Source organism: Mustela erminea, chromosome 12 (genome assembly GCF_009829155.1).
Source record: "Mustela erminea isolate mMusErm1 chromosome 12, mMusErm1.Pri, whole genome shotgun sequence".
Lineage (NCBI taxonomy): Eukaryota > Metazoa > Chordata > Mammalia > Carnivora > Mustelidae > Mustela > Mustela erminea.
Genome location: NC_045625.1, coordinates 62,964,298 through 62,989,315, shown reverse-complemented (window position 1 = coordinate 62,989,315; position 25,018 = coordinate 62,964,298). Strand labels below are relative to the sequence as shown.

Here is a 25,018-nt window from a genome sequence, read left to right as displayed (position 1 = left end):
TGACCAAGACATTACATGAAAGGCCAATTATCTCTCCACTAATGCATATTTAAAAATACTAACTGAAATATTAACAAACTGAATCCAGAGACACATTAAAAGATAGTATTTTATGGCCAGGTGGGACTTTTATCAGGATTCCAAGATTAGTTAAACACTGATAAATCAGTCAATACAATTCATTCTTTTAACAGAATTAAGGAAGAAAATTATATTATTATCTCACTAGATTTAGAAAAAGCATTTCACAAAGTATAATATGTATGTATGATTAACAGCTCTGAGGAAACTAAAAATAGAACTTCCTTATTCTATAAACAATGTGTATAAAAATCCTAGAGTTAAATCCAGACTCAGTGATGAAATACAGAGTATTTTCTTCTTCAGGTGAGGTATAAAACAAGGATTTCTATTATCATCACTTGTATTCAACTTTGTACTAGAAAGACAAGAATAAGGCTTAAAAACAAATTAAAGATATAAAGATTAGAAAGGAATAAATAAAAATGTCTGTATTTGCAAAAGACACGATTGTGCATATTTAAAAAAATCTAAAAGAATCTACAGGGGCATCTGGGTGGTATTTGGCTGTTGGTTTTGGCTCAGGTTGTGATCACAACTGATGGTTGTGAGATGGAGCCTTGAGTCAGGCTCAGCATGGAGTCTGCTTGAGATTCTCTCTCTCCCTCTCTCCCCCTCCGCTCCTCCTGCTCATTCTCTCTGCCTCTAAAATAAGTAAATAAATTAAAAAATCTTTTTTTTAAACAAAAAAACCCCCAAAACTGAAAAGAATTTATAAATAAATTACCCAAATAAGTGAATTTAACAAAATGGCTTGATATAAGATCAGTATTAAAAATCCACTGTATTTTAATAAAGTAAAAATAAATTAGAAAATCAAATGTAAAAAACAGTATTATTTATAATAGTACCAAAATAGGGAGGCCTGGGTGGCTCAGTTGGTTGGGCATCCAGCTCTTGATTTAGGCTCAGGTCATGATCTCAGGGTTGTGAGATTGAGCCCCATGTCAGGCTCCATGCTCAGCACAGAGTCTGCTTGTGATTCTCTCTCCCTCTCCTTCTTCCCCTCCCCCAGCTCATGCATGTATGTGTGTGTGTGCGCGCGCGTGCATGCACACTCTCTCACTCAATAAATAAAATCTTAAAAAATACTTAAAAAAATAAATCAAATACACAGGAATAAATCTAATGAAACATGTCAAAGACTTCACCTCTACTCTGAAAAACTACCCAGCCAGATTTTCTGTGGAAATTGATGGAATTTCTATGAAAATACAAAGTATTTAAATTAGTCAAATTTTTTAAAGAGGTAAAACTTTCAGACCTTACTCTTCCATATTTCATGACTTAATGTAATGCAATAGTAATTAGGACAGTGAAGTACTAGGAAAAAGACAAATAACTGGATCAAAGGAAGAGAATACAGTCTAAATGTAGACCTACATTTATATATGGTCACTTGATTGAAAACAGAGGCCCGGCTGCAATTTAGTGGACATAGGACAGTCTTTTCAACAAATAGTGCTAGTGCAACTTATTATCCACATGGAAATAAGAATCTCGACAATTATTTATACCACACACAAAAACATTTTCAGGCGGATCAAGCTCAAATAATCAAGCATCTGCTAAGAACTAGGAGAATATCTGTGTGATCTTGAAGAACGAAAAATCTTTCAAAGAGACATACAAAGAACTGTCATTAGAGATGCTGATATTGACCTTTATTAAATTTAAGAACCTGGTTTATCAAAAGACATTACTTTAAAAAAAAAGTCAAGCCAAAGAACCCAAAAACAGTTGCAACATTCATATCTGACAAATGACTTGTATGGATAATACAGAAAAAACTGACTAATCAATAATATAAAAGGAAGGAATCTAATAAAGACAGAGAACTGAGCAGGTATTTTACATAAAAGAACATCTACATGGCCAAAATACAAATAATGGTACTGAAATTAGTATTTATTACAGGAAAGCAGACTATCAGTTTCAAAGAGAGACCACTCTCTGAATGTAAAGTCCGACTGTAGCAAGTGTTGGTGAGAATTTAGTACAGCCAGAACACTAGTATTATAAATTGGTTCAAGCACTTTAGCAAGCTAATTGTTGTATATATTAAAGCTGAACATATGTTTATTCTATGAATCAGCCATTCTACTTCAAGGTATAACCAAGAGAAATGAAGATATACCAGGAGACACACAGGAATGTTCACAGCAGCTTTATTCATAGCAGTCCCCAAAAGGGAAAATACAAGTGAAAAACTCACCAACATGAGAACAAACAAATAAATCATCATACAGTCATATAATGAAATACTGCTCAGCAATATAAAGAAGGAAGTAGTGAAACATAGCAAGACTAATGATCTCAACAATGTTATGTACAGAAAAACAAGCTGGACCACCCTTTCCTCTGAAAAAGAATACAGATTATATGATTCCATTTATATAATGTTCAAAAATGAAGTTCTTCTTTTTTTTTTTTCCTAACATGTGATGTTAGAATAGTAGTTGTCTCTGCAGGGCAGAGCAGTAGTTATTATCTGGAAATTGGAAGGAGGAAAACTTCAAGGGTGACGAAATGTTCTTCATCTTAATCTGAGTGGTAAATTACATCTGTATACATGTGCATATATGTAAAAAATCTACCCAGTTCATATTTAAGAATGCACTTCACTAGTATTAAAACTGTACCTCAGTTAAAGAAATAAATAAAAAGAAAAAAAAAGAGTGCAAACAAGAGAAAATTAGCAAAATTTTACAGTTAATAATTTAGGAAGGTAAGAAATATCTATTATATTACTCCTTTGTATCTTTCCATAACTTAAAAATTTCCCAAAATGTCATCAGTAAAAATGAAAAGAACCCGGTCTGGCAGACAAACTCTATCCAAAGACAAATTATGAAACAGGGAAATATAGGTCATAAATCAGAAAAACAATTAACTCTTTAATAATTAAAAAGCTATTAAAATTACCAAAAAGGAGGAAGGTTGATTACACAAACAAACACACACAGATGACTCAGAACTATAGTAAATTGTGCATAATCTCAGCTCTCATACACTTCTGGAACAGGGATCATCATCATTCTGCCCTTGTGCCAAAAAAACCTCCAGAGTCATCTTGACTCTTACTTTACCCCTTTCATATTTTTCACATTGTTCATACTTCCAGATTAAAAATGAAATGCCTTTTATTCCATGAATTTCTTCCCCATGTTCTATGTCAGAACTCAGATGAAACCAAACCCTTAACTACGGCATCCAAGGACTTCTAGTGTTACACAGTTTTTGCTATATGCAAAATGCATACATTAAGGTTATTAGGGTGGGCGCTAACCCAATTTGATTAGTGTCCTTTTAAGAAGAAATCTGGACACAGATATGTACAGAGGGAAGATGGTGTGAAGACACAGGGGAAAAGCCCTTCATAAGCAAAGAAAAGAGGCCTGGAACAGATTCTTCCCTCACAGCCCTCAGAAGGAACCAACCCTGTCCATTCCCTGATTTTGGATTTTGAGCCTTCATACTGTGAGGAAATAAATTGTTGTGTAAGTAACCCAGTCTGTGGTACTTTATTATGGCAGCTCTAGCAAACTAATATACCTAGTCTGGTTCCAACATTTATCTTGATCTCTCTTATTATCCCCTAAGAGGAATTCCAAAGTGTAATATGCAAAGATTCTTATTAGACCTTGGATGCTTTGTTTTTAGGCCTTCATGTTGTTTCCTCAGAATGCAGTAACCTCCCTCTACTCTACAGCAGTTAAAATCCCACCTATTCTTCAGGACTGACACAATCCTTCCCAACTATCCACCTTTGACCAACTAGGCCTACAACATCAATCTGCCCTTTCTGTGACGAATTACAAACCCTGATACTGATTCAACTCAAACAGTCAATTAATCAGCTAATTCCCTTAATTGTAACTTGTTTCCAGAGTATGAAGAAGAAATCTCCGCATCATTCCCAGCACCTCCTATGTATTATCTTCTCCAAAGGGACTGTACTTGCCCACAAGAAGTTCAGTCCTTCTTACACGCATACAAACAGTATGGAGATGACTCAGTCTTAAAGAGGAGGAGGCTAACTGACATTTTAGAAACAGCACAAGACAGGGGTGTCAGGAAAACATCCTCTTGGAGAGTCCTTCATTCAGAAGAACAGGACATTTTATCATGCGCAGAACAAGTATGCACAGGTATCTAGGACAAAAGATAGTAACCACTTGGGCTCTACCTTGTGAGAAATGAGGTATTTTTCTGATAATAGAAAGCCCAATTCTTTCAGTGGCCCAGTTCCATACAGAGAGGGAATAATCTTTTATTTTAAAAGTTTAATGAGCAGTCTCAACTACAGAAGCTGACGGCTTACAATGAAGCCTATGAAAATGAACCTATGGCAGTTCCTGACCTTGAAGAAAATGGTCTAACTGGAGAGACAAATATATTATCAGGAGACTTCTGGCAATGTATGAAGTAAAGTTGGGGCTGTACAGATTCAGAAAAGGGAAATTAGCTCAGAGGGAGACAAGGGGAAAGAAAAGAGTATTGTTTTCTAGATGAGGCAACCAAAGCTAACTCGTGACACATAAAAGCAAAAAGCCAGGAGCGCCTGGGTGGCTCAGTAGCTAAGTGTCTGCCTTCAGGCTCAGGTTATGATCCCTGGGTTCCGGATGGAACCCGTATTCGCCTCCCTGCTCAGCGGGAAGCCTGCTTCTCCCTCTCCCACTCGCCCTGCTTGTGCTCCCTCTCTCACTGTCCAATAAATAAATAAAATCTTAAAAAAAAAAAAGTAAAGAGCCAGACCTCACATTCATTAGAACGGTCACTATCAGAAAACAGCAAGTGTTGATGAGGATGTGGAATGACCAGAATCCCTGTGCACTGCTGGTGGGAATGGAAAATGGTGCAGTTACTGTGGAATGGAATGGTGGTTCCTCAAAAAATTAAACATAGAATTACCACATGACTTAGCAATTCCATTTCTGAGTATAAAGATCCATTTAGACTACTAGTGTCTTGAAGAGGTATTTGTATTCCTATGTTCACAGCAGCATTATTTGCAATAACCAAAAGGTGAAAGGAACCAAAATGTCTATCACTTGATGAAGAGATAAAAAAAATGTGGTATATACACAATGCCTTATTATTCAGCCTTACAAAAGAAAGAAATTCCAATACATGCTACAACATGCATGAACTTTGAGGACTTTATGTTAAAAGAAATAAGCCAGTCACAAAAAGACAAATACTACATGGTTCCACATATATGAATAGGAAAATTAATAGATAGCAAGTAGAATTTGCCAGAGACTGAATGGTGGGAGGTATGAAGAATGGTTGTTTCATGGGTATAGAGCTCTAGTTCTGTAAGATGAAGAGTTCTGGAGATTGGCTGCACAGCAATATGAATGTACTTAATATTACTGATAATAGAAAAAATGGCTAAGATGATAAACTTTATGTTACCTGGATTTTACCACAATTAAAAATAAATGAAAACAAAGAAAAAGAAAGTAAAGAGCTACCTGTCTTAATTGTACAGGCTGCCTTAACAAAATACCATAGACTGGGTGGCTTAAATGGTAGACCTTTTTTTCCTCATAGTTCTAAAGGCCACGATCAGAGTAACAGCATGAGTGGGTTCTGGTGACATTCTCTTCCTGGCTTATAGATGGCCACTTCTTGCCGTGTCCTCACATGGCCTTTGCCTGGTGCCTGTGTATGGAGAGACAGAGAATCTGATCTCTGTCTCTCTCTCTCTTCCTTTTTTTAAAAGATCATTAACCCTATTAGATTAGTATCCCACCTTTATGACTTCACTTAACTTTATTCCCTCTTAAACATTCTATTTCTAAACAGTCACACTGGGGGTGAGGGATTCAACATATAAATTTGTGGGTGGGAACATAATTCAATTCATAGTATTAGGTGTATAGAATGAGGATGTGGTTCTAAAGGTCAATTAGAAGACAATGAGAAGATGATATGATGTAGTGAGGAATAGGAGGATATTTTTTAAAAAACTAAATGAGGTTTGGTTTTGCTGTACAATAAAGTTACACAGTAAATTTTTTAATGTCATGTTCCCCACTGGACTGTGACCACTATTTGTATAGATGTCTTGTCTTGTTCAGACTTCAAGTTTTTTTAAGTTAAGTGCATGTCACTTACTTGGGACATCTTGGCTGCTCAATAAACAGTTGCCAAAAAACTCAGAGCACCAATAAAGTTAAAAATAAAATAAGTAGGAAGGGGTAATGTCTCCAAAGCCTGAATGTTATTCTGAGGAACTGGGAATTTTATTGTGTGGGGTGAGGAACCACTGAGATGAGTTATACATGTTCGAGATATTACTTCCCTAGGATGTAGATGAACTACGCATGTGGAAGATATGCTTGAGTAGGTGAAGAGAGAAGTGGGCAGGCTGGTAAAGAAGATATTCCAATAGCTCTGGTGCAAGACCATGAGATAGCAGTAGGAGAAATAAAGTAGAGGAATGCATTTAAAGTGCATTAGGTTTACCATATAAAATGGCTGTTATCTTTAACAAATAAGTAGCAAGACATGATTGCACACCAGATGTGGTAGAAGTTGAGAGAGTAGAGAATAAGGAGACAGGGATGTATTGCACTTTTGTGGCTTGGGTGTCTGGCTGACTGGGACATTATTATCTAACAGAGAAAGATGAGGGCAATTAGTTTGGGAAGGACCGTAAATGGGGCTGTAAATGTTAACTTTTACTTTGAATCAGTTGAGCTGGCGATAACTTGTAGATACCTATATAGAGATGCTGAGTCAACTATGTCCAACATGGCAGTCACCAGCATCCTGTAACTATTTAAAACTTAAATTAAAAATTCAGTCCTCGGGATGCGTGGGTGGCTCAGTTGGCTGGACGACTGCCTTCGGCTCAGGTCATGATCCTGGAGTCCTGGGATCGAGTCCTGCATCAGGCTCTCAGCTTCATGGGGAGTCTGCTTCTCCCTCTGACCTTCTTCTTGCTCATGCTCTCTCTCACTGTCTCTCTCTCAAATAAATAAATAAAATCTTAAAAAAATTCAGTCCTCAGTCACACTAGCTGCATTTCAAGTTCTCAACAGGCATATGTGGGTAGTGGCCATCATTTGGGATAACACAGATACAGATTGCTTCCCTCATCATAAAATGTGCTAAACTGAGCACCTGGGTGGCTCAGTTGGCTAAGTGTCCAACTCTTGGTTTTGGCTCAGGTCATGATCTTGGGGTTGTGAGATGAAGCCCTGCATAGGGCCCCACACTCAGCTGGGAGTCTGCTTGGGATTCTCTCTTCCTCTCACTCTACCCCCCACCCCTGCTCATGTGCTCTCTCTCTCAAAAAATACACAAGATAAAATTAACAAAAATTTTAAAAAGTGCTACTGGTCACAGTGGGCTGCAGAGCCACATTTGTGCAAACTGGGAAAAACATCATTGTTGAAACCAGAGTGGGGATGAAATGAGTCAAAAAGACCAGCTAGAAAAATAGTAAAAAAGGAAGGGAAACTTGTGATGAGACACATAAAAGGGCAAAAGAGAGATGATTCCATGAAAGAAACAGGAAGGATGGCAGCAGAGGCCATCACAGACACCAACACAGGCAACCTTCCAGATGGACAGAGTGGGCGTAGAGTCAGGCACTGCAGACAGATCTGTGAGGTAAGGACGAGGCAAGACCCACTGGATTTGACTGTAGTTAGGTCACTGGTGATGCAGGTCACAGGCATATGAGTAGAGACACCAAGGCCTCAAGCAGTAGACAGAAATGTGAATGTAAATTGTTGGCAGCATTTGCTACCGAACAGAACTTTAAGTTCTCTGTTGAACTTGTTCAAGACACGTATTTGAGAGAAATATTCACATAGAGATATTTTCAGGACATGAATGTACCAGCTACTCATGCTGATCTCTACTTAGTTTAAATACTATCTCTGGAACTAGAAGAATAGTCAGGAAAAGGTCTACTTCTTCTGTTTTATTTAGATGGACAACTGTATTAACAAAAGCCCTGCTTTGGCAATGTGCCCTTACTTCCACTGGGGGAGAAGTGGGAACAACATTCTACAATTATTTCTGGGTTGTTTTTGGAAAGATCTGCACTATCACCTACCTGAAGATGAACAAAGACATTTTCCATGAGGAAGATTTAAGATTTTCATCAACACAAATCTTGAAACAAATACCCGACTCTCTGCCATGGCTATCAGAAAGAAATCTACACTACACTTTGGAAAATCTGTAACTTCCTAGGACTGCCATCTATACACGTCAACTCTGCTGTACTACTCATCTGCTTTTCTCTACCTTCCTTGAATAGTTCTGATCCATTTCCATTTCTACATTTCTATGTTAATTAACTATGTTAATTATAAAATCCATAGTTATAATTAACTATGTTAATTATAAAATCCATTATAAAAAAAGTGTATATAAATAACTCACCTGAGATGTGTTCATTTTCTGCTGTTGTTGGGAGAGTACAGAGAACTGTGATGGGTAAGCTGGGGATAAGGAAAGAGAATGCAATTATGAGAGGTCTGGTGAGCTTTTGCCAGTTTCCTAAAAAATCTCACCACACCCACTGGGGTAAAGGCCACCCTATGGAAAAATGTTCTGTTGACCCTTGAGAAGGGGCAGGAAGCACCACACAGAGACAGCACTCCCAGAATATATAATACATCTCTGATATGATCATGTGATTGTAACTCTGTTGTTGAATTCACTGGTGACTGTAAATTATTTCTTTCATTTAAAAAAATGACTAATCCACAAAAAAAATTAAAACAGAGGGTAATATTAATATCCTATTATTTATACTTTGAGTTAGAAAATCAACAGAAAACTCTGGGGGGAAAAAAGATGCTTAGTGACAAAGTATTTTAAAATCATTTTGTTCTTTTGGTAAGACTTTTGATGAGACACTTCTAGTGACTTAGGTGTGACAGAATGAACTGCACTGTGCTTTGGTCCTCCTTCTGTCCTGGGTGACCAGGGGACATACATCTCAAGCTCCTTTTTTTTTTTTTTAAATTTCAAAAGAGTCAAAGATAGACATCCCCTCTAATACTGTCATTTTATAATTCTTTATGTTCAGGATAAAGGAAGCTTCAGCATATCTCTAGATGCCACTTGTGAAGGACAAACATGAGAGTGGCTTAGAAATCTAGAAAGAGGGAAAAATGAAGAAAATGGGGGCGCTCTTTAAGAAGGACTGAGACTGAATTTCCTTGGCTCTGGCTGTGACTTTTCCTGTAGGGCCTGATAGTCATTCACCTCTTTCAACCCCAGCTCACCACCTTCTGCAAGCTGGTCCAGTTTCCATTCACACAGTCTGTGATAGCTTCTGTATGTGGTAACATCACCAAATCTGGCTCTTTCTGGACAAGAAAATTAGAACTGTTTCTGGTGGAGCAAATTAGGACCTACTCCTTTCTAGGTTCTTCTGCATGTTCTGAAACTCTGGTGAGGGTGGTTCCTGTTGGATGAGCTCTTCTTCCAGGTGGGATTCCTGTCCCCAGAGCTCCTCTCCTGCCTGCCACATAAGAGTTACTTTGTTCCAGACGTGGAGACTTAGGCCTAGGAAACAAATTCCTCTTAGTTGAAACTTTCACCGAGAACAAAGTTTCTCAACTTCAGCAGTGCTGACATTTTGGGCTGCATAATTCTTTATCACGCGGGGGCTGTGCATTGTAGGATGTCTAGCAGCATTTCTGGTCTCTACCCACCAGACACTAGTAGCACTCCTCCTCGGTTGTGACAATCCAAATCATCTCCAGCCATTTCCAAAAGTTCCTCCCTCCTTCTCTTCCTCTTTCTTTTCCTTTCTTTTCTTTTCTCTCTTTCTCTCCTTCCTTCCCTCCATCCTTTCTTCCTTCCTTCCCTTCTTCTTGCTTTTTTCTATTTTTTTAAAAAAATTATATGGTTGATACTAAGGGAAGAGCCCAGATGTCTATCAACAGATGAATTGATAAAGAACATGTAGTGTACACACACACACAAAATCAATGCTGGACTATTACTCAGCCATCAAAAAGAATGAAATCTTGCCATTTGCAACGACATGGATGGAACTAGAGAGTATCATAGTTAAGAGAAATAAGTCAGAGAAAGACAATTATCACGTGATTTCACTCATATGTAGAATTTAAGAAACAAAACAGGATCATAGGGGAAGGGAGGTAAACATAAGAGGAAAATAGAGAGACAAACTATAAGAGACTCTTAAGTATAGGAAAACAAACTAAGTATTGCTAGAGGGGAGGTGGATGGGGGGATGGGGTAACTTGGTGGTGTACATTAAGGGTGCACATGATGTAATGAGCACTGGGTGTAATATGCAATTGATGCATCACTAAACTCTACCCCTAAAACAATACACTATATGTTAATTAATTTGAATTAAAATAAAATTAAAAAAATAAAATTATATGGTTATACCTGTAAGTAGGGTGGCTATAAAAATTAAGTTAAATACTAAATAAAAAAAACAAAGTGTCTTCCAAATATGATGTAAGCCAATACTACGTGTTGGCTTATACCTTGTACCTATTAGAGCTTACACACTAGCACTTGGCTACAATGCTTTATAGACGATGACTTATCTCTTTCTGAACAACGCAGTTTTTACTAATATTCTTATTTTCAGATGAGAACTTGACTTATGCCCAAGTGACTAAGGAGGAAATTACCCGATCTTCCCGGCTTAAATTTAGGGTCAAGACCGGGGCGCGCTGTATGCCAGTTGGACAGTCTATATCCAATACCCTTAAAGCACATTACCCTCCCGCCGCCAGCAAGGGATCTTCCCAGGGCCGGCGGTCCACAAGTAACACCTACAGCACTCGCCCCATCTGGGCCCCCGGAGTCCGCGGGGCTGGGGTCCGCCCTCAACCGCCTTTGCCAGATCTAGGTTCTCTTCTGGCTCCGGCATAAGAGGCGGGGCTCCGGCCTTGGGGAGAGCGGGGAGTTCCCGAGACGTTTGAGTCCCTTCCTCCGGCCACAAACCCACCCCGCCCCCACCGGGCGCGCGGAGGCCCAGGAACCCGCGCCCACCTCCTCTCACCTGAGGGCAAAACGGCCGCACCCTCAAGACCTGAGAGGGCGGAAGCAGGGAAGTGGGGTTGGTTGCACATGCGCATGGGAAAGTCCAGGATATCCGTTCCTAGAATGCAGCTCGGGGAGTGGTGGTATAGGGGACTACATTTCCCAGAGAAACTCCGCGACTCCTCGCGGATTTCGAGTGTGTCGGAGCTGCGGTGGGGACGGGGCCGTAAAGAGGGTGTAATAAGATGAACGGCCTGTATTAATAGCTGGAGCCCAGGTCCTACCAAACCCTAGAGGTTACGGGGTAAACTTTGGCGTAAGGTGAAATAGAGTAGGTGGACATGGATCAGATCCTGGTAGGAGAAAACAAGAAGACAATTGGGAACTGGGGAAATTTGTGTATGGATTGGATATTAGAAATATTAAGGGAAGTTATTAGTTTTGTTAGTTGTGATAATAACATTGGGGTTATTCAGGGAAGCTTACTTTTAGAGATGTATATTAAAATACTTAACATTATATTACATATTTGTAATTGAAAAAAATAACTAGAAAAAGCAAATACAGCAACATGTTAAAGATTTCTACCTATATGGGTATATGGGTATGGGTATGCTCTATATGGGTATATATGGATATGCTCTGGTGTATGCGTATGCTCCTTTTACTAGTTTCTATTTCTCTATGCAATTGGAAGTTTTGTTTTTTTTTTAAGATTTTATTTATTTTTTTGACAGAGAACACAAGTAGGCAGAGAGGCAGGCAGAGGGAGAGAGAGAAGCAGGCTCTGCACTGAGCAGAGAGCCCGATGCGGAGCTTGATCCCAGGACCCTGGGATCATGACCTGGGCCGAAGGCAGAGGCTTTTACCTGCTGAGCCACCCAGGTGCCCCATCAATTGGAAGTTTTGTAATATAAAGTTTATAAAGGGAAAATTTTGAACTGTTTTTTTTTTTTTTCCAAAAGTGTGCCTTTTAACTCAGAGCTGCCAAAAGAAGAAAAAAATACATGTGTCAAATAACAAAACTAAAACAGTAACAAGTTTGATATCCTTTACTCAAGAGAAAAGAAACCCTAGAGCACTCTCAGTTCTGAGGAATTTTGGACAAGAGCAAATTTTATTAATAGAAATTTCCTTGCAAGGGTAAGTAAAAGTTTCCTTATAAAGGTACAGTCAGCTAGTTATAGCTGAATTGTGATTGGCATATGTTAGGTGTCTTTGACAATGAGAAGGGTACCATTAGATCAGGCTGACTTAGGTTTAGATTTGTGACTTGGGCCCTCATTTTGTGGGTACCAATATACAACTAATTTTACACCATGTAAACAGCTTTTGTGAATAAAACTGTAAAGTATAACAAAGACCAGGAAATCGAGCCTATCATTAACCTAATGGAAAAAGAAGAAAAAAAAGAAAAAAAGGAAAAAGGGAAAAAAAGAAAGAAAAAGTAAGTTGTTATATATTCCATAACTAATACCTGAACGTACACACAACTCAATAAAAAACAATTATCATTCAAATTACGCATCTCCTACATTTGCACACTTCTGAAATTAAGAACCAAATTGGGGACCTTAAGACATTTTGGCTGTCTTTGTGTATATATGTTTATACATACAAAATGTACATACATATATAAACACACTTTTCTTGGTTGTTATTTTGTAACATAAATTATTTTATATGGCAATGATAAAAAGAGTTTTTATTAGCAAGAAAAAAGAAAGATTAATGTTGCCAGTAAATTATTGGAACTTATGTGAATCAAGGTATAAAACTTTATTCTGTTGACACTTAAGAAACTTCGATTAAAAAAAAGAAACTTCAATAAATACCAGTTTTCTAGATGAAAAGAATATAATTAATTAAAGTTCCAATCAGAATTCCAAAAAAGTTTTCTTTGTTTTTTCTCTTTGACATTTATATATTTTGTTTGTTAAACATGAACAATTCCAACTTTTATGCCAATAAAAACTTTTAGTAATGGTTGAAAGAAAACTGAAAATGCATAGCAATGTATCTATATTAACATGTATGCTATTGCTAAAATATTTAAAAACTGATCCTGGTGCAAGAAAAGTTCAAGTCCAAGAAGAAAAGAAAGTGAGAAGGTAGTATGTGTTAGAGCTGGGGTTTGAGCAGTGGAATTACATTGAATAATTTTGTTAGAACAGTGAGGTAGGTGCTGGAACACAGCACGGCCATATCCGTGGAATTTATATTACAATAACTTTTATAGTGATTCGAGTATATGCAATTAAAAGACAAAATATTAAAATAACTTTCATTATTCAAGTATATGCAATTAAAAGACAATTTCTTTTAAAAGAAATTTAAATTTCTAAAGTTCCTAAGTTCTTAAACTTAAGAATTTGTATTCTTAAAGAATACAAATGTTTTAAAAATATAAGGCCTCTCCGCTCCTTTCTAGGAAACCCTACCTCTTCACTCCTATCTCATGCCTGAGACCTTGCTCCACGCCTGAGAAATACTGGCCTGGTGTGCTGAGATGGGCTACACATCCATCCTCCCCTACCCCACCTGAATCCAGTGCTGTCAATGTAGATGCATCGTCACGACAGTTACTAATAAATATTTGCAGAGGGGTGCTTTGAGGCTATAAAACATACTGTTTTTCTTTAAAGTATCATTCACCAGTTTAGCATTCATCTGTGGATCTTGCCTGATTCAGTTATTACTCTGGTATTATAACGGTGATTTTTAATTTCCCTCATTAGTTTGAGAAAGCATAAAGCAGCCTGTGATGTGTGGGAGCTGGCCTGACACTTAGAGCTTGGCTGTGAGTAAAAGCTGTCCTAGTGCTCATAGCTAAACAGTGGTGTTTTCTTGCTGCACGTAAATGATCTCACTGAACACAAGCGGACAAGGTCATTTTGTGACCATTATGATGTAACACAAACAAGATCATTATTTTGCATGAGTAAAGACAAAAGCTCTGCAACTCTCAAAATACCAAACATGCCCCTCTCAGCTGATACAAGTGACTGTTGCTTTTTTTTTTTTTTTTTTTTTTAAACAATACCCAATCCTGAACAAATTCAGCAGCTTTGGAACCAAGGCAAAATGAACTAACTAAAGCTCAAATTCTATAATTTCTGTCTAACATTCTTTTACTGAAACCCTTTATCATTTCCATGTAAGCTGTGCTCTATCTCTTAAAATGACTATTAAAATCTTAATTGTTCAATTTACATGTGTGTCCTTTTTTTTTTTTTTAAGATTTTATTTATTTATTTGTCAGAGAGACACAGCGAGAGACAGAACACAAGCAGGGGGGTTTGGGGGGTCAGAAACAGACTTCCCGCCAAGCAGGGAGCCTGATGCAGGGCTGGATCCCAGGACCCTGGAATCAGGACCTGAGCTGAAGGCAGATGCTTAATGACTGAGCCACCCAGATGTCCCTGCATGTGTGTTCTGATAGTATTTGGCTGAATTACAATGATATCTTCTATAGTTATTGATTGGAATTCTGCAAGGAAGATTTGTCCCTTCTCTGCTATGTACTTTTTAATTCAATCATTTGTTTTTATCTATATGGATAAAAAAGATTATATTATTATATAATTATTATATTATTATATTATTATGTTATAAGTGGAGATTTATTTCACTCTTTGCACTACAGTCCATTACTGTATTTTTTATTTTCTGAATATGTGCCATCTTTGGCCATTGGGAGCTCGTTCAGACTGGGTCTGTATTCTATTTTTTTTTCTTTAAATAGGCTTTATCTTGTAAAACAGGTTCACAGCAAAATTCTGTGGAAAATATAGAGTTCTTATATACTTCCTGCCTCCAAACATGTACAGCCTTCCCCACTAGAAATATCCTGCACCAGAGTGTGGTACATTTATTACACTTGATGAACCTATGCTGATAAATCACTATCATCCCAAATTCACTGGTTACATTAGAATTCACTCTTGATATTATATATTCTATAGGTTTTGACAAATGTATCCACCATGAAAGCATCATATAGAATAGTTTCATTGCCTTAGAAATCCTCTGAGCTCTTTCTGTTCATCCTTGCCTCCCTTCCAAGTCGTGGTAACCACTGATTTTTTTCTGTCTCTGTAGTTTTGCCTTTCTCAGAATGTCATTGTATTTGAAATCTTATAGTATGAAGCTTTTTCAGATGGGCTTCTTTGACTTAGTAAGGTCCATTTAAAGTTCCTCCATGTCTTTCCGTGGTTTGACAGCTCATTTCTTTTTACCACTGAACAAATCTTTTGTTTAATATAGCACAATTTATTTATTCATTCACCTACTGAAGGACATCATGCTTATTTCCAAGTATTGAAAATTGTGAATAAAGCAGTTATAAACAACCATGTGCAAGCTTCTGCATGAAATTAAGTTTTTAACTCACTTGGGTGAATACCAAGGAGCATGATTGCTGGATCAAATGGTATGATTGTGTATGGTTTGTAAGAAATTGCCAAATTGTCTCCCAAAGTGGTTGAACCATTTGGCATTTCACCAGCAATCAATTAGAGTTCCTGTTGCTATACATCCTCACCAGAGTTTGGTGTTGTCAGTGTTTTGGATTAGGCCATTCTAATAGTTATGTGGGTGGTGTTTATTGTTGTTTTAATTTGCAGCTCCCTAATAACATAAGATGTTGAGCATCTTTGTTTTTTTAAGATTTATTTATTTATTTGAGAGAGAGAGCACGAGCCTGTGAGCAGGGGGAGGGGTAGAGGGGAAGGGAGAGAGAATTTCAAGTAGACTCCCTGCTGATTGTTGAGACCCACATGGGGCTCAACCCCAGGACCCTGAGGTTGTGACCTGAGCTAAAATGAAGAGTTGGCCGCTTAACTGACTGAGCCATCCAGGTATCTCTTGAGTATCTTTTCTTATACTTGTCATCTCTATATTTTCTTTGGTGAGGTGTCTATTCAGATATTTTGCCCATTGTTTCATCAAGTTGTTGGTTTTCTTACCGTTAAATTTTAACAGTTGTTTGTATATTTAATTTTTTACATATTTATTTTATTTTATTATGTTCAATTAGCCAACATTTAGTACATTGTTAGAATTTGATGTAGTGTCCAATGATTTATTAGTTGCATATAACACCCACTGCTCATCACCACACATGCCCCCCTTAATACCCACCACCCCGTTACCCTTTCTCCCAAACCCTCCTTTCTATAACACTCAGTTTTGTTCTTGGAGCCCAGAGTCTCTCATGGTTGGTCTTCCTCTCTGATTTTTTTCCCCACTCTGTTTCCCCTCCCTTCCTCTGTGGTCCTCTATGCTATTCCTTATGTTCCGCATATGAGGGAAACATATGATAATTGTCTTTCTCTGCCTGACTTTTTTCACTTGGCGTAATCCCCCCAGTTCCATTTATGTTGATGCAAATGGCTAATATTCCACTGTATATATGAACCACAGATAAATGATCAGTGTCTTTCATGTGTTGAAGGACATCTTGTCTCCTTCCACCATTTGGTTACTATGGACACGGCTGCTATGAACATTGGGGTGCTGGTGCCCCTCTTTTCAGTACATCTGTATCTTCAGGGTAAGTACCTAGTAGTGCAATTGCTGGGTCATAGGGCAGGTGTATTTTTAATGTCTTGAGGAACATCCATACTGTTTTCCAGAAGGTCTTTACCAGCTTGCATTTCCACCAACAGTGTAAGAGGGTTCCCCTTTCTCCACATCCCCACCAACACTTGTTGTTCCCTGTCTTGTTAATTTTTGCCATTCTAACTGGTGCAAGGTGGTATCTCATTGTGGTTTTGATTTGTATTTCCCTAATGGTTGGTAATGTTGAACATTTATTCATGTGTCTGTTAGCCATTTCTATGTCTTCTTTGGAGAAATGCCTGTTTATGTCTTCTGCCCATTTCTTGACTGGATTCTTCGTTTTTTGGGTGTTGCATTTGAGAAGTTTTGTTTTGTTTTTGTTTTTGTTTTGTTATTTAGTTGACAGAGAGAAACACAGGTATGGAGGGAACATAAGCAGGGAGAGTGGGAGAGGGAGAAGCAAACTTCCTGCTGAGCAGGGAGCCTGATGGGGGGCTCGATCCCAGGACCCCAGGATAATGACCTGAGCTGAAAGCAAACACTTCTTAACGACTGAGCCACCCAGGCACCCGAGAAGCTCTTTATAGATCTTGGACACCAGCCCTTTATCTGTAAGTCATTTGCAAATATCTTCTCCCATTTCGTGGGTTTCCTCTTCGTTTTGTTGACTATTTTCTTTCCTGTGCAGAAGCTTTTTATCTTGATGCAGTCCCCAAAGTTCATTTTTGCTTTGTTTCCCCTTATCTTTAGAGACATGTCTTGAAAGAAGTCGCTATAGTCAATGTCAAAGAGGTTATGACCTATGTTCTCAGGATTTTGGTGGATTCCTGTCTCACATTTAGGTCTTTCATCCATTTTGAGTTTATCTTTGTGCCTGGTGTAAGAGAATGGTCCAGTCTTATTCTTCTGTATGTGGCTGTCCACTTTTCCCAGCATCATTTATTGAAGAGACTGTCTTTTTTCCATTGAATATTCTTTTCTGCTTTGTTGAAGATAAGTTAACCATACAGTTGAGGGTCCACTTCTGGGGTCTCTATTCTGTTCCATTGATCGGTATGTCTATTTTACATACCATGCTGCCTTGATGATCACATCTTTGTCATATAGCTTGAAGTCAGGCATTGGGATGCTCCCAGCTTTAGTTTTCTTTTTCAACAATCCCCTGAAAATTCAGGGTCTTTTCTGGTTCCATGCAAATTTTAGGATTGTTTGTTTCAGCTCTGTGAAAAATGTTTATGGTATTTTGATAAAGATTGAATTGAATGTGTAGATTGCTCTGGGAAGCATGAACATTTTCACAATGTTTGTTCTTCCAGTCCAAGGACATGAAATGTTTTTCCATCTCTATGGGTCTTCCTCAGTTTCTTTCATAAGTGTTCTGTAGTTTCTAGAGTACAGATCCTTTACGTCTTTGGCTAGGTTTATTCCTAGGTATCTTAGGGTTTTTGGTGCTATTGTCAATGGAATTGATCCCTTAATTTCTCTCTTCAGTTACATCGTTAGTGTATGGGAATGAAACTGATTACTGTTCATTGAGTTTGGGTCCTGTCACATTCCTGAATTGCTGTGAGTCCTAGCAATTTGGCGGTGCTTTGTATATTTTAGATAGCAGTCCTTTATCAGATATGTCTCTTGTAAATTTTTTCTCCTAGTATGACTTGTGGTCTCATCCTTTTGACAGTGTCTTTTGCAAAGCAGGAAGTTTTTTTTTTTTTTAAAGATTTTATTTATTTATTTGAGAGAGAGACAGTGAGAGAGAGCATGAGAGGCAAGAAGGTCAGAGGGAGAAGCAGACTCCCCATGGAGCTGGGAGCCTGATGCAGGACTCGATCTTGGGACTCCAGGACCGTGACCTGAGCTGAAGGCAGTTGCTTAGCCAACTGAGCCACCCAGGCACCCGCAAAGCAGGAAGTTTTAATTTTAATGAAGTCCAGTTTATTGATTATTTCTTGAATCATGATGTCTTTGGTATTATACCTAAAAAGTCATTGCCAAACCCAAGATCATCTAGATTTTCTCTTATGTTATCTTTGCACTTTACATTTAGGTTTATGATCCATTTCAAGTTAATATTTGTAAAGGCTGATACTTCTTTTTTGTATGTGGATATCCAATTGTTTCAACACCATTTATTGGAAAATCTGTCATTCTCCATTGTGTGACTTTTTTTTTTTCTAAAGATCTCTTGACTATATTTGTGTGGGTCTATTTCTGGGCTTTCTATTCTGTTCCATTGATCTGTTATCCTTCTCTTTCACCATTCTTTCTGTCATATTATCTTGATTACTGTAGCTTTATAGTAAGTCTTGAAGTTGGTAGTGTCAGTCCTCTGACTTTGTTTTTCTCTTTCAATATTATGTTGGCTAGTCTGGGTCTTTTTCCTCTCTATATTGAAGTTTAGAGTCAGTTTGCTTGTATCCATAAAATATTTCTGGTATTTTGATTGGGATTACATTTAATCCATTGAATTTATACATCAAATTGGGAAGAACTGACATCCTGGCAATACTGAGTCTTCCTATTCATAAACATGAAATACCTCTCCATTTGTCTAGTTATTCTTTTATTTCTTTCATCTGAGTTTTGTAGTTTTCCTAATATAGATCTTGTACATTTTTTTTTGGTTAGAATATTTATGAAGTTTTTCATTTTGGGGCAGTGCTGATGTAAATAGTGTTATGTTTTTAATTTCAAATTCCATTTGTTTTTTGCTGGCATATAGGAAAATGATTGACATTTGTATATATCCTTGTAGCCTGCAATGTTGTTGTAATTGCTTATTAGTTCCAGGAGTTTTGTTGTTCATTCTTTCTTATTTTCTACATAGGCATTCACATTATTTGTGAACAAAGATGGCTTTCTTCTTTTTTTTTCCAGTCAGTAAGTTTTATTTCCTTTTCTTGTCTTATTGTATTAGTAAGACTTCTAGTATTGTGTTGATTTAATTTCTTTATTGAATTTCTTTAATAGACATAGCTATATTCAGATCTTTTTTTTAAATTTTTTATTTTTTTAAGAGATTTTATTTATTTGACAGGGAGAGAGAGATCACAAGTAGGCAGAGAGGCAGGCAGAGAGAAAGGAGGAAGCAGGCTCCCTGCTGAGCAGAGAGCCCGATGTGGGCCTTGATCCCAGGACCCTAGGATCATGATCCGAGCTGAAAACAGAGGCTTAACCCACTGAGCCACCCAGGAGCCCTTCTTCTCTTTTTAAAAAAAGATTTTATTTGTTTGGAAAAGAGATAATGTGCAGGGAAGAGGGGCAGAGAAAGAGAGAGATGTGCACTCCCTGCTGAGCAGGAAGCCCAATGTGGGGCTTGATCCCCAGACTTTGAGATCATAACCTGAGCTGAGACAGATGCTTAACTGACTGAGTCACCCAGGTGCCTCATATTGTCTATTTTCTTTTGTGTGAGTTTTGGTACATTCTGTCTTTTGAGGAATTAGTTCATTTCACCTAGGTTATCACATTTGTGGCCATAGAGTTGTTTATAGTATTCCTTTATTATCTTTTTTTTTTAAGATTTTATTTATTTATTTGACAGAGATCACAAGTAGGCAGAGAGGCAGGCAGAGAGAGAGAGAGAGAGAGAGGGAAGCAGGCTCCCTGCTGAGCAGAGAACCCGATGTGGGGCTTGATCCCAGGACCCTGGGATCATAACCCGAGCCGAAGGCAGAGGCTTTAACCCACTGAGCCACCCAGGCACCCCTCCTATATTATCTTTTTAATGTCCACAGATCTGTAGTGATGTCCTTTCATTTCTGATATTAGTAACTTGTTTTCTGTTTTTTCCTTTGGATGGAGTGGAGGTTAATCAGTTTTATCTTTTAAAAGAATCAGCTTTTGGTTTCATTGTTTTTCTCTATTGGCTTCTGTTTTCAGTTTCATTGATTTCTGCCCTAGTTAATACTTTTCTTTTGTTTACTTTGGATTTGTTCTTTCTTTTCTGGTTTTCTAGCATGGAATCTTAGATGATTGATTTTGGAACTTTCTTCTACAAGGCTACAAAGTCCTCTCTAAACAGTGTTTTCACTGCATCCCCCAAAATGGATAAGTTGTACTTTTTTTTTTTTTTAAAGATTTTATTTATTTATTTGACAGAGAGAAATTACAAGTACACTGAGAGGCAGGCAGAGAGAGAGAGAGAAGGAAGCAGGCTCCCTGCCGAGCAGAGAGCCCGATGCGGGACTCGATCCCAGGACCCTGAGATCATGACCCAAGCGAAGGCAGCGGCTTAACCCACTGAGCCACCCAGGCGCCCCTAAGTTGTACTTTTTTAGTTCAAAATATTTTAAAATTTGAGAGTTCTTTGATTCACATGTTATTTAGAAATGTATTGCTTAATCTCCAAGTATTTGGGAATTTCCCAGCTATCTTTCTATATTTATTTCTAGTTTAATTCCATTGTGGTTTCAGAGCATATATTTTGTACTTTTTATTCTTTTAAATTTTTAAAAAATTTTATTTATTTGACAGAGAGAGAGATCACAAGTAAGCAGAGAGGTAGGCGGGTGGGGGGGGTACATGGTGGGGGTAGCAGGTACCTGCTGAGCAGGGAGCCCGATCTCGGGACCGAGACCATGACCTGAGCTGAAGGCAGAGGCTTAACCCACTGAGCCACCGAGGGGGCCCTATTCTTTTAAATTTGTTAATATGTGTTTTAGATATAGAATGTGGTCTATCTTACTGAATGTTCTATGTGAGCTTGAGAAGAATGTGTATTCTGTATTGTTAGATGAGAGAGTCTGTAGTTGTTAATTATATCAGTTTATTTATGGTGCTGTTGTGTTCAACTATTTCTACACTTGTTTTTTGCCTGCTGGATCTGTCCATTTCTGATAGACGGCTCCAACTATAACTATCAGTTTTTGCCTCACGTATTTTAATTCCCTGTTGTTAGGCACATACACATTAAAGATTGTTGTGTCTTTTTGGAGCTAAGATCCCTCCTGTGCTTGCTGACCATAACCAGTTTTCCTGCTCCACTACTTGGGCACTCTATTAGTTCAGGCACCCCCATTTGTTCTGTCTCCTGGGATTCTAAGACCGCAATGACCCACCTAGAATTCTGCCCTTTTCATCCCCTGGGCCCCTTTCAGAAAGAGATATCTCTCATTGGAGCACATTTCTAAGGGTTTCCATTTTTGCACACCAGTGTTATATTACTTTCCAGTAGCCAGTTTAGGGAGGCTCCCTCCCCCCTCTGTTTATCTTCTGATACTTCCCCTCAGATTCACTTTTCCACACTTCTTACCTTGCAAAAAGCAAGTCACTTTTCTGCTTGTAGAGTTCCAGATATATTTTCTAACATCTTCAGCTGATTTTGTGGGTGTTCAGATGGTTTGATAGATATCCAGCTAAATTCAAGGACCAGATGAAACAAGGTCCCCTACTCTTCTACCATGAGACTTACTTTTAGATCCAAAGACAAACTGGTTGATATTGAAAGGATAGATAAAATATTCTATGCAAACAGTAACCAAAAGAGTGTAGGGGTACTTGTATTATCAGACAGTATAGTCTTTGAATAAAAACAGTTATTATGCTAAGTGAAATAAGTTTCAATCAGAGAAAGAAAATTATCCTATGATTTCACTCATGTAGAATTAAAAAAAACAAAACAGAGGATGATGGGGGAGGGAGGGAAAAGTAAAATAAGATGAAATCAGAGATGGAGACAAACCATAAAAGACTCTGAACTATAGGAAAAAAAGTGGAGGAGAGGCACGTGGGGGGATAGGGTAATTGGGTGATGGGGATTAAGGAGGGCACAAGATGCACTGGGTGTTATATGCAACTGATGAATAACTGAACTCTACCTCTAAGACTAATGATACACCATATGTTAACTAATTGAATTTAAATAAAATTTTAAAAAGTTATTAAAAATTTACATATTAATAAAAGGTTTAATAACACAAGAAGCCTTAACAATTATAAGCAATTGCACATATAACAAGATCAAAATAAGAAGCAAAAATAGGCAGAATCAAGGGAGAATCAGATATTACTATAATAACAAGGAGATTTCAATCTCACTATTGATAGTGATTGTACAACCAGACAGAAGATAAGGAAACAGAAGACATGTACAACAAAATAAACCAACTAGATCTAACAAACATTTATAGAACATTGCACTAAACAACAGAATACACATTTGTGTCAAGGGCATATGGGGCATTCTTTGGGAGAGACCAAACATTTGGGCACAAATTAAGTCTCAATAGATTGAAAAAGAAAGGTATTATACAAAGTCTCTTCTGTGACCATAGCAGGATGAAGTTAAACATCAGTAACAGAAGGAAAACTGGAAAATTCATTTGTGGAAATCAAGCAATACTCTTAAACAATAGATCAAAGAAGAAATCACAAGGGAAATTAGAAAATACTTAGAGAAAATGAAAAGGAAAAGACAATATATCAAAATCACTGGATTTAAAAAAAAACAGTGCTGGGGGGTAATACATAGCTAAATAATATAAAAACATTGGAAAAATATGCCAAGGAGCAGGCTAAGCCACACTTAATTTAAAAAATTATATTCTTTCCATAACAATATAGCATAATATGAAAACAAATTACTTGTGTGTTCGATTGTTAGAAGCATTATTCAAGCACTCTTTTCTTTGGTAAACCTGTAAGGAGGGTGCTTTAGTCCTGATGAGAATAAGTTTCTCTTAGGAATATGGAAGGGCCGCTGAAAATTGAGCTCAATGTTTCAAGTCCTTGTAAAAATTTTCTATCAACACAGAAGATGGGTTCTCAAACTGTGACCCGAGTCATGCCCCCATGAACTCTGCACACAGGTAGAGGATCCTCTACTACTTGAAATGGTGTTTTTTTTTAAGTTTTGACACACCTGTGACAAATAATGTGAAACCTCATGGCTTTTGCCCATGATTAGAGCCAAGTCGCTGCAGAGCTGAGTCTTCTTTTTTTTTATGGCAGGCACCATGTGATTCAATTATGCAAAAGACTCAGGATATAGTTCTTGTGTTAAAAGGCATTATTAGTCACACATGAAATCACTTTCAATACAACAGGGAAACAACTTAGGGCAGCTGTAGTATCATATGCTGAAAGCATTTAGAGAATGTGTATGTGTGTTTGTGTTATTAGAACTATGCTCAAGTATGACTTCTTTCTAGAATGTTCATACATCTTGTGTGTATGCCTACTAACCTGGACTGTAGCAGAGAACCCAAGTGACAATACTTCAGCTTAGTTTTGGCTTCTAAAAGCTTCTATCAGAGAGAATCTTAGGGAGATGGTGGGGAGGGGGATGTAGGGCCATTGAGGGAGAGGCTTTTTATGTCTCTGTTCAGAAGCAATTGCCTGGGAACTAGACACTTAATGTTTTGGATGAAGTCATGTCAGCAACTTAGCAGACCCCAAGATTTCAAGCACTTCAGGAATGGTGTCATCAGATAGGGTTAGAAAAATTGATGCCATAATAATGTGAGGAACTCCCATCCAATCAAGGTGAAGCCACCTTTAGGTCTAAATTATCCCATTGTTTTATTATGAATTATAATCTTGCATTAAGCTTTTTTAAAGAACATATTCATTTTGATTTTTAGCATTAGTAAAATAATGGTAGTTATTATTTATTGCCCATTTGCTCTGTGCCAGGTTGGTTTAAGTGATTGACATAGATTCAGAAAATGCTCCTCAAATGGATTGTAGGTAATTACTATCATTGTGTACCTTCCGCAAATGAGGAAACCGAGGAACATAAAGAACTGACTTGCTCCAGGTCACAAAGCCAAACAGGAGGGGGAGGGGAGTAAATAACCAATTAGTAAAGTCAATAAGCCACTTGGCACATGCTGGGTCTCCTAATATACATAATAAAGTTCAATTTTATGATTTTTAAAATCAACTGTACTGACATGTAATTTATGTATATAAAGTGTATGCATTTTTGTACATTTTGATGAGTTGCAAACATTTATTCAGCTTTGTAAACACTAACACAATCTAAATATAGAACCTTCCATCACACTAAGACATTCTGTTGTTCCTCTATCTAGTGAATTCCAAACCCCACCCTAGGCAACCAATGATGTGTTTCCTATCCATCTATATTAGAGGTCTTTTCTAGAATTTCATAGAAAAGAGATGATACAGATTCTTTTGGTTGGCTTCTTTTCCCAGCCTAATCTTATTGAGATTTATCAATGTTGATACATCCATTAGCAGTTTTTTCTATTACTGAGTGCTACTCCATTCTAATATCACTGTTTATACAATTTATCTGTTGATGGACATTTTGGTTCTTTCTAATTTGGAGCTACTGTGAATAAAAGTTCCTTGAACATCTTAATAAAATTCTTTAGAAAAACTTAAAAAATTTTCT

General features: G+C 37.6%; 1 protein-coding gene across 1 annotated transcript in view; it reads right to left on the bottom strand.

Annotated features, from left to right (window-relative positions):
• LOC116569989 overlaps positions 1 to 25,018 on the bottom strand; it is a 90,285-nt gene that overhangs the window by 19,085 nt on the left and 46,182 nt on the right. Inside the window, 2 exon segments of the mRNA XM_032306498.1 lie at positions 8,494 to 8,552; positions 11,114 to 11,384. Coding sequence (XP_032162389.1) covers positions 8,494 to 8,552; positions 11,114 to 11,384 — 330 coding nt within the window.